The 10009-nt window shown below is 43.8% G+C and overlaps 1 protein-coding gene across 3 annotated transcripts in view; it reads left to right on the forward strand.

Moving 5' to 3' along the window:
* Positions 1-9242, forward strand: part of IRF6 (interferon regulatory factor 6) — a 39775-nt gene extending 30533 nt beyond the window's left edge. For all 3 annotated transcript variants that reach the window (XM_058701838.1, XM_058701837.1, XM_058701839.1), the window contains exons 5-9: positions 358-486; positions 2534-2692; positions 3765-4157; positions 4848-4966; positions 6074-9242. In XM_058701838.1, coding sequence (XP_058557821.1) covers positions 358-486; positions 2534-2692; positions 3765-4157; positions 4848-4966; positions 6074-6298 — 1025 coding nt within the window. In that variant the 3' untranslated portion in view covers positions 6299-9242. The remainder of the gene's footprint in view (positions 1-357; positions 487-2533; positions 2693-3764; positions 4158-4847; positions 4967-6073) is intronic.
* Positions 9243-10009: the final 767 nt, after the last annotated feature.

A 10009-nucleotide genomic window follows, 5' to 3' on the forward strand; every position in this document is an offset into this window, starting at 1 on the left:
CATCTGTCCTCGCTTTAAGCTTAAAGGAGAGAAGTTAGTGTTCTTGAGTCCTTAAAAGCGATGTTAATGTGTAGCAAAAGTAGGAATTAAGAGATTTCTAGGAAAGGGGAGTAGGGCGTGCAGGTCCTAAAAGTAGGGGAGGGGAAGAGAGCTCATGTTAGGGCTCAATAGGAGTTGGAGCCAGAGGTTAATACAGCTTTGGTTGCCATTCTTTTCGGCTAGGATGTGGAGGGAGCACACTGAACCCGGGGAACCTCTGTACTAACAGTACCTAATATGGACAGTGGATCAGCAGCAAGGATGGTGGTGCAACCTGAGTGGCTCACTTGGCGGCTTGTGTGTCTGTTTCTCGGGTAGGATCCACTGGATCTGCTCCTTGGGATGAGAAGGATAATGATGTAGATGAAGAAGATGAGGAAGATGAGCTTGACCAGTCACAGCACCATGTTCCCATCCAGGACACCTTCCCCTTCCTGAACATCAATGGTGAGTGGGTGTGATAGGTGGTACAGAAGAGCGAGGAGGATGGAAGAGGCTTTGCCTTTGCAACTGCTGACCCCTCGGCCCCCACGGCACCGGGCGCAGTGACCAGGTCCTGTGGCCAAGCTGCTGGTCCATTAGCAAGTAGGGGTCATAGACAAAGGAACTCTGCTGGCCCAGTTATCCCAGAGGGTGGCTTCCAGGCCTAGAGAACATCTGAATCTTACACATAATTCAGAGAAATTAAAAATTCAGATTTGTTCTCAATCCCATATACAAATACATCAGTTATAAATTTCACTAATTTTCCTTAAGGCCAAGTGCAGCAGATACCATTTTTATGAATTGTAGGCAAACTCTTTCACTATTTCTCTTGGTATGAATTTTGTGTCACTTTCTTAACAGGGTCTACTTTGCTAGGGCTATATCATGAGAATCTTGTGATTTCTACGTCTCTTAATACTAGGCTTTGCTAGAATTTATCTGCAGGAGATTTTTTGCTTCCTTTATGGACTTTTTGAATTCAGCTTCCCAGGAAAAATGAGAGATTGGAAGGTCACTGTGACAAGGTAGGTCGTGACTCTGCCACTGCACATGCTGAAGAAGCTCAAACACGAGGTGAATTGCTTTTCAGCGTCTTCACTTGGCCTGTCCATTTGACTAGGAGCAAATGCTATGCATTTAGTTCAGAAGCTTGTCACTGCCTTTCTAATTCCATCTGGCTGCTAGAGATCAAATGAGATACTTGTGCCATTTAGAGAATTTAATATATCGAGATGGTTCCTTTGCTCTTTTGGAGTACCCTACTCTAGGTGATTCCCTTACCTTTGAGAATCAAGAAACAACCCTTATTGTCTGTTCACTTGCCCTCCTTCACTTAACCTGCCATTTATATCTTTACAACCAAGTGATGAGTAAAGAAAAATATCATTGAGCTTTTTCATGGTCCGTTTTGCCACGTGCTACATTCCCACTTAGTGATTTGAGTTGGATACCTGGAGATGTGAGATCCTTTCCCAAATCCTTGACTGACTTATTCTATTATTCTTACCCCTGAAAAGGATGCAACCTATTTCCAGGATCTTGATTTCCTATTTCTGTTCATATTTTACTAAACTAAAGTTGTGTGGCCTTATGTAACGGGCTGCCTTGGATCCTTTTTGGGAAGATGTGGGACGTCTGTTAAAAACAAAAAAGTAAAATGGGTACATAGATTTAACCAGGCTTGTGCACAAAGGGTCAAAGAAACATTAACTTCTATGATTTCAGAGCTGTTGGGGCAGAGGAAGAATTGTTGAAGGATAGATGCCTAAGAGGTGAGGCTAGGAGGAGAAATCTGTAGACTTTGGAGTGAGTCAACTCTGCCAAGAGCAGGAAAATAGGATGGGTGTTTCACTATCTTTCTTAAAAAGCTTTGATTAGATGCTTTTGAATAAATAGTGGTCTTACGTGGTTTAAAATTCATGATGGTACAAATGAATCAATTTATTGATTATTACAAAGGTAATCAGTTAAAAAGTTTTCCCTCCTTTCTGTCTCTGAACCTCCTGCTCAGCTTCCCTGGAGGAAAGAGATCCTTTCAGGTTTTGGGGTATCCTTTCAGATGTTTTGTGTATCTAAAAGTATTTGTTTGTTTTTAATGGAATTTCTATACACTGAAAACTAATCAATTAATTCAGTTGAGTTCATTGTATTGAAGACAGCCAACTCCTACTTAATTGCTGGGGTTGAAATCTGCAACAGGGAGCCTCTCATTCATGCCCATTCTAATTTAACCCCAGAGAAGACTCACATGTCTGTTAATCATGAACAAATGCAGGTTTTCTGAACGATGAGTTTATGGGAGAACTAATACGATTAGGAAGCAGAAGAAGGAGGGGAACCTTATTATCATGTTAGTTGTGCGAATCATTCATTGATGAGTTGCTGCCACGCCAAGTTATAGTCCAGTGTTTGACTCTTGTCTGTTGACCTTGTTAGGTTTTAGAGCCTCAGACCAGGTGATGTACGTATGTGGTACCCCTGCCTGCTCACCCGCATCCTTCTGTTCTAGGTTCTCCCATGGCACCAGCCAGTGTGGGCAACTGCAGTGTGGGTAACTGCAGCCCTGAAGCAGTGTGGCCTAAAACTGAACCTCTGGAAATGGAAGTACCCCAGGCACCCATACAGCCTTTCTATAGCTCTCCAGAGCTGTGGATCAGCTCTCTCCCCAGTAAGTGAGCCTTGATCTTTCTAGTTGGGTCTTTAGCGCCTGTTATAGTCCCTTCCCTGCCCCACCTTCTGCTTCCATTTATTTGCCATGTATAGAGTAGCTACCTATCCTCCAGGCAGCCTCTGTCTGGTTCCTGGCTGGCTGATGAGTCACCAGGGGAGAAGTAAAGAAACATCAGTTCATATCTACTTGCTCATGGGAGTGCTCTGATTCATTGCAGCTCTAGGCTACTCACCTCTTAGGTGGGTAGAAAGCCTAGGTTAATCAGTTTGGCTAGGAGATCTGGGGACAAGGCCAGTTGTGGAATAAGAAGATGAATTAACATGGATTCAATAAAGAAGGCTCTTAGAATTTGAGGGGCTGCTGAGTGGGAGAAAATGTTTCTGAATTGAACACAAATTGATCTCAATGAAGAATCAATGTCATTGTCCCATCTCCCTTTCACAGTGTACGTGGTGGTAGTGGGGATGGGGTGGGGGGTGGGGATGCAGGTGCAGGCATTTTGTCCAAGAGGCTAATAGCTTTGATGAGATCTATAAGGTTCAATGGAGGTTTGATGAGTGAAAATTTGCTTTGCTGTGAACTGTGTCCTTTAATGATAAATTGTTAGAACAGATCCACAGAGTGTGCTCATATGTTTTCAGAAGATGGATTGGTATTTTTTATTATTCCTCTGGGATAATTTCTTTAAAAATGAGCCAAAAATGTGACACAAACCAGATACTTTGGTTTTTAGCTCTTTCCAATGCTTCCTGATGTGAAGACTTAAGTCAGTATAAGTGAGGAGACTGGCCCCAGAAGTCTGCCTGGAGAAATTCTAGCCCTTAGGGTGTGATGATTAAACAGAGATAGTATACATGGACCTTGAACTGTCTGCTTTAAGGCAGCCTTTTGACTGAATATTCCAGGAATAGGTTGATGTCTCCCTTTATTACAGGAAGGATAACTATGGCAGTGACCTTCCTGAATGCTGGTTGAAAACTGGCCTGATCTTGATGGACTTGCATGAGTCTCAAGGATAGACAGGCCGAGCAGCAGAGCAGGACTCTCACTGTCCTCTCTCACCTTGCAGTGACTGACCTGGACATCAAGTTTCAGTACCGTGGGAAGGAATATGGGCAGACCATGACGGTGAGCAACCCCCAGGGCTGCCGGCTCTTCTATGGGGACCTGGGTCCCATGCCTGACCAAGAGGAGCTCTTCGGTCCTGTCAGCCTGGAGCAGGTCAAGTTCCCAGGTCCAGAGCACATCACCAATGAGAAGCAGAAGCTGTTCACCAGTAAACTGCTAGATGTCATGGACAGAGGACTGATCCTAGAGGTCAGCGGTCATGCCATTTATGCCATCAGGCTGTGCCAGTGCAAGGTGTACTGGTCTGGGCCATGTGCCCCATCACCTGTTGCCCCCAACCTGATTGAGAGACAAAAGAAGGTCAAACTATTCTGTCTGGAAACATTCCTTAGTGGTAAGTCGTTTTTCAGAAGGTTGATGGTTGGGCACTGCTCCCTGGAAGGTTTTCCTCCTTCCCTTCCCCACCCACTTCTTGGATCTGCAAAGATCTTAATAAAAAAACTACTTCTGGAGGAAGTCAAGGTAGAAGGGAACTTTAGTGCTGAAAACTGAAAGTGATCTGGGCAACAAAGAAGGGCATTCCACTTCAAAGCTATGTACTTGGAAGCTATTTTTAGGTTGGTTGTGGCTGTTTTAATAGCAGAAGAGGGAGACAGCCTTGTCATTACCACCAAATGCCACCAGCTTATCCTTAACTTTGGAAGGTGACATCATCATAATCAGCAAAAGATATACTCTTCTCATTTGGGAAATATCTGAGTGGCAAATTCAAGCAGACAAATTTAGGGAGAATACTGAAATGTGGATTTTACAATATAATTTGAACCTCAGGTCTAGTTCAGTGACGTCCAACAGAACCCTCTGAAATGATAATGTTGTATATTTGTCTTGTCCACTATAGCCCACATGGGGCCATTGAGCATATGTGACTCATATGACTAAAGAACTATTTGATTTTAATTAATTTAAATTTAATAGCCACATGTGGCTAGTGGTCACTATATTGGACAGCATAAAATATGGTATTAACTGAGTGGATATGGAAGGACCCAGTACACCAAACTTGCTCTTCCACCTTCTACAGATCTCATTGCCCACCAGAAAGGACAGATAGAGAAGCAGCCGCCATTTGAGATCTATTTATGCTTTGGGGAAGAATGGCCAGATGGGAAGCCCCTGGAAAGGAAACTCATCTTGGTTCAGGTGAGGAGATAAGGATGTGTCAACAACTCTTTGCCTTTTTACCAGTGCTTTAGCCCCTAAGACTAGGGTTGTGCTGAGCAAAGATCCATCAGCTTATGTGGGTTTTAATCCCATCAGATAGAGTAGCCGACTCAAGCTTTGTTTTTTGCAAGAACCAAGTAGGTCCTATTAAAGCAGGGCCAAGCTGGAGAATACAAGGTCCTCAAAGTGGGTGACTGATTTAGTGAAGATCTTCTCTTTCATTCCCTCACTGACATCAGAATCTTGCTGGGAAGGATATAATCCTTTCCATCTCTTTTAGAAAAACCTTTTTAAAAAAAATTTTTTTAATGTTTATTTATTTTTGAGAGAGAAAGAGAGAAGAGGGGAGGGACAGAGATAGAGGGAGACACAGAATCTGAAGCAGGCTCCAGGCTCTGAGCTGTAGGCATAGAGCCTGACGTGGGGCTTGGACTCATGAACCATGAGATCATGACCTAAGTCAAAGTCAGAGGCTCAACTGACTGAGCCACCCAGGTGCCCCTTAGAAAAACCTTCTGAGTTCCTTTTAAGAACGTAACTTTATTCTAATAAGTGGCAGCAAGACCACTTGGGTTTGGTCCCTGGATTTGTACAAAAAGGTGACAGAGGAAATGTGGGTAAAAGTCTTGCTAAATAAGCAGCTGTTTGCTTAGGCATGTGGTGTGATGATACATACAGGTTGTTTTTTTTTTATCTTCTAGAGTGAATTTTGGCAGGATGGTTCAGAGGTGTACCCTTATCTAGACATTAGAGTTGGGACTTCTCCAGGGCCTCACTGGTCCTTCCTTCGATCTTGAGTCCCTCCTGCCATTTATCTATTTATTTAATTTTATTTATTTATTTCTGACGAGGGGGAGGGTGGGGGGGAGGGGCAGAGAGAGAGAAGGAGAGAGAGAATCCCAAGCAGGATTTGCACCGTCAGTACAGAGCCCGATGTGGGGCTCGAACTCACAAACTGCAAGATCAGAACCTGAGCCAAAATCAAGAGTTGGACGCTTAATTGATTGAGCCACCCAGGCGCCCCCTCCTGCTATTTAAAAATTCCTTTCCTTCACCAGATAATTGTGTGCTCTGTGTCCTGAACAGGTTATTCCGGTGGTAGCTCGGATGATCTACGAGATGTTTTCTGGTGATTTTACACGGTCCTTTGACAGTGGCAGTGTCCGCCTGCAGATCTCAACTCCGGACATCAAAGATAACATCGTTGCTCAGCTGAAACAGCTGTACCGCATCCTCCAAACCCAGGAAAGCTGGCAGCCCATGCAGCCTACCCCCAGCATGCAACTACCCACTGCCCTGCCAGCCCAGTAATCATGAACATCTTTTTTTTTTTTTTACAGTATTGTACATATGGATATTTTTTATTCAGATTTAACCAGCTCTTAAACCTCTCCTTTCTTACGATCTTACAATGGTCTCCAACTCTCCACATACGCTTGACTTTTAAAGTTGATTTAATTTATGGAAAAATCACCCTTCATATCCCCCCTTTCTTTTTTAAACCTCCCCATGTTAGTGTAATGTAGTAGGAGATTTGACCTGGGAGTTTGGACACCAGCCTTCTAGCTGCACCTCTGCTTCAGTGGTATGACCTTGAACTACCAAGTTATTTAACCTCTAGGCTTCAGATTCATTACTGTAAAGTGAAGGTGCGGAACAATGCCTGAAACAATGCCAGCTTTAAAACTCTGGCCTGATGACTTCATTCTACTTGTACAAGGCAAAAAAACTGCCTGGAACAGAACCCTTCTGCATTGTTCTAGCACTATTTTTTTCCTTTTATTAAAGTTCCCTCAAGCACTGATTTGTCCAAGATTGATCACCGTTTGACCTGTTCTGCTAGTATAGTAAGCTTGGCTCCCTGACGGGGTAAGAGAGAGGGAGGGGAACTGGCTAGTTGCTTAGGAACCAAGCTTGATATCTAAATAGAAATATGTGCCAAAGTCTGAAAGTCACCTGGTCTGTGGAGTAAAGCCTCATAAACTGAGCTTCTAAAGGGAATCTGTCAACAGAAGGCCTAGGGATTGTGCAGAATTGGTTGTCTGGTATCTACCTTGCCACCACTCAAATAACACTGTGGTGGGGGGGGGGGTGCGGGGGCGGGTGTAGATAAGAGTATATGACTCAGTGGTACTCTTCAGAAAAGATAGAGCTCTTTTTCCTTTTTTTCTTTGAGGAAGACCTGGGAGTGCGCTGGGCCATGTAGGACAAACTCGTGACTACAACAGGGACACTTCGTTCTTGTTTGGAAACTTTTACAATTTTACTACCCTTTGGATTTTTTGCTGTTGGAAAAATGGGGTATTCAGTTTTAAGGCCAAAGTGAAGGAGGACTAGGCTGTGCTCTTCTGCAAAAGGCTCACCTGGCCCAAACCTGCTTGTCTCCCTTCTTGTGGAGGTGGCTGGGCATGAAGGACTCAGGTGAAGAATGGTGTAGAACACTGCAACTATGGCTGCCACGGACTGGTCTTATCTGTTAACTTTTGCTCTATCCCTGACCTCTGTCCTACCCCCCAACCTTTTTTTTTTTTTTTTTTTTTTTTTTAAAGACAAGCATAATTGAAACTCTAAAACCTAAATGGAGAACAAGATGTTAATCTCTGGTTGCAGGCCCCTAATCCTCTTGAATACTGATGCCTATCCATGCCAGGCCATAATAAGAAAACCCCTGTCTAGTGTGCTGCACTTAAACCAGGCCATCCCCCATTTGCTACTGAAGTTGAGCTAGCTGAAAAGTCAGGCAGCTTCAAAAGCCTTAGGCTCAATTCAGTCACAGGTGGCAGTGGGACTTATTTAGAATGCTAAAGCTGTGGTTTTAGGGTCTCTAAGGGACCTAGTGGGATCTGCTGTTACTAAAGTATGACCAAGAGAAATCTGGGTAAATGTCAGGTGCTGATCTGTGAGCAGAAGTTGGGCTTCTAGAAACTAGAAAACATGCAAGGTATAGAACCTTTATATTTTTTGATCATTTTGTTGAGTGGGTGACGTGAAGGATTTGGTCTTTGTGTCTGGCTGCCTCTGTCTATACCTGCCCAGCTCAAAGTTAAAAAGAACCCACTGTAGGTAAACTGGGAGGGCAACTGCTAGATCTGGGTAGTGCTTTTCCCTTATTCTTGGAGAGGCTAATAGCCAATCTGTCCATCTGGCTGGGGGTCCAGATAATATGAGCTGGCAAAGGTGTTGAAAATTGTGTTTTGAAGGGCCAAGAAGGATCAAACTTCCAGTATGTGACTGTAATAAAAAATTCACAAACATGTCAGAGGAATGGATGAGTGGTTCTATGTGGTCTTCATGAGACAGCCTGGTTTCTTCCATGTTTTCTATTGTTTTTACAATGCTGGGAGAGTGCAGTGCTGTCCACTGATCTCCCTCAGTTCTCCTTCTCTGGTCCCGATGGATTGATAGATACGAGGTGTATCTTTCTTGGGAGAGTGTTTATCTCCTTTAGTGGCGACACACTCTTGATGTGTTCTACTTCCTTGTGTCCACGTTGCTCAAGAGTGGAAAGGGAATTAGATGGTGTCACCAGCTCTTCTTTTTGTTCACTGTCCACCTCACCAAACCAGGTTAGCTCAAAGTTCAAAACCAAACAAAACACAACACTATAGGTAAATTGGGGGAGCAAGTGTTGGATCTGGGCTGTTCCTTCCCTATATAATTAGGTATCTGGTTTTATGTTCCCAAAGCATCCTATACTTCCTTTTGCAGAATAATCTGTTCCCTGGTAATTGCTCAGCATTTGTGTTCTGCTCGATTACAAAATTGCTGAAAGTAGGGACTGTTTGTCTTCGACTTTGTTGCCAGTGCCTGGTACATAGTACGTTCTCAAATATAACATCCTTGAACAACACAAGTTTGAACTGCATAGGCCCATTTATACTCAGATTGTTTTTTGATATAGTAGAGTACTATAAACGTATTTTCTCATATATTTTTTTAGCATTTTTTCCTCTAGCTTTATTGTAAGAATACAGTATATAATACATGTTGCTATAATAAAAATATGTGCTAATTGCTTATATTATCAGAAAGCCTTCTGGTCAATAGTAGGCTATTCGTAAAGTTTTGGGAGAGTCAAAAGTTATACACAGAGTATCTCCTGTGTACACCCCCTAAAACCTGGGTTGTTCAAGGGTCAACTGTATTTGTTGTTAGAATAAATGAATGAACTAAGGAAGCCTTTCATCTTACAGATTTATTGCTAAACCACCATGGAAAATAAAATAAATATGGCGAAGGAAAAATCCTCAAATTAGTTCCTAGTCTCTGTTTCTGACTCCTTCTGAGCTAAGGACCAGTGTTAGCCTGGGGGTTCCTACATGCTGGCAGGCCTCATCCTTACTCCATGGTTGCCTCTCTTCACCGGCTGAAGACGCCGCCACGGTAGAGCCAGAAGTGCCAACGTCCAGTGTAGGAGCCCGCAGTTCCCTCTGCATCTGTCCCGCCCATGGAGCATGGAGTCTGGGCCATTTCCTCAGATGAGCTTTCTCAAGAAATTCTTAGCTGGCAGTTAGGAGCGTTAAACCTTCAGCGAAATCACACTTTCTTCTTGTTGAGCAGATTGAAAAGCCTCTGCATCTCTGCTCTTATGTGAAGTCAGGAAATTGAATTCCTCTAACTTGAGCTCCGGGAAGGTGGGATTTTTGTCTATTTTGTACGTTGTAATAGCGCCAGCGCCTAGAATCGTGCCTGGCACACCTTTGTTCAGAGTGAATAATGCTCATGCCCTTCACACCCTGCTTAGAGATGACAAATCTTGGGCAGGACAGCACTTGTGCAGCCACTTCTAGGAATTCAGCGTCTCAAATTTAGCATTTAGGGAGGTCAAAGTAAACCAACTTTGCAGCGCCACTCACAGGTGAGGTGTAAAACATGTCGCTTGCCACGGGATAGGCTTCGTTTGGGGGGGGGGGGGGGGAAGCGCATTTCTCCAGACACAAATCAAAGGGTGTTTTTGCGTTGCGTGCCCTCCTAAGGCTTCTCAGCCTGAAGAACACACAGGCTGGGCACGACGCGAAGCCA

Source organism: Neofelis nebulosa, chromosome 15, assembly GCF_028018385.1.
Source record: "Neofelis nebulosa isolate mNeoNeb1 chromosome 15, mNeoNeb1.pri, whole genome shotgun sequence".
NCBI lineage: Eukaryota > Metazoa > Chordata > Mammalia > Carnivora > Felidae > Neofelis > Neofelis nebulosa.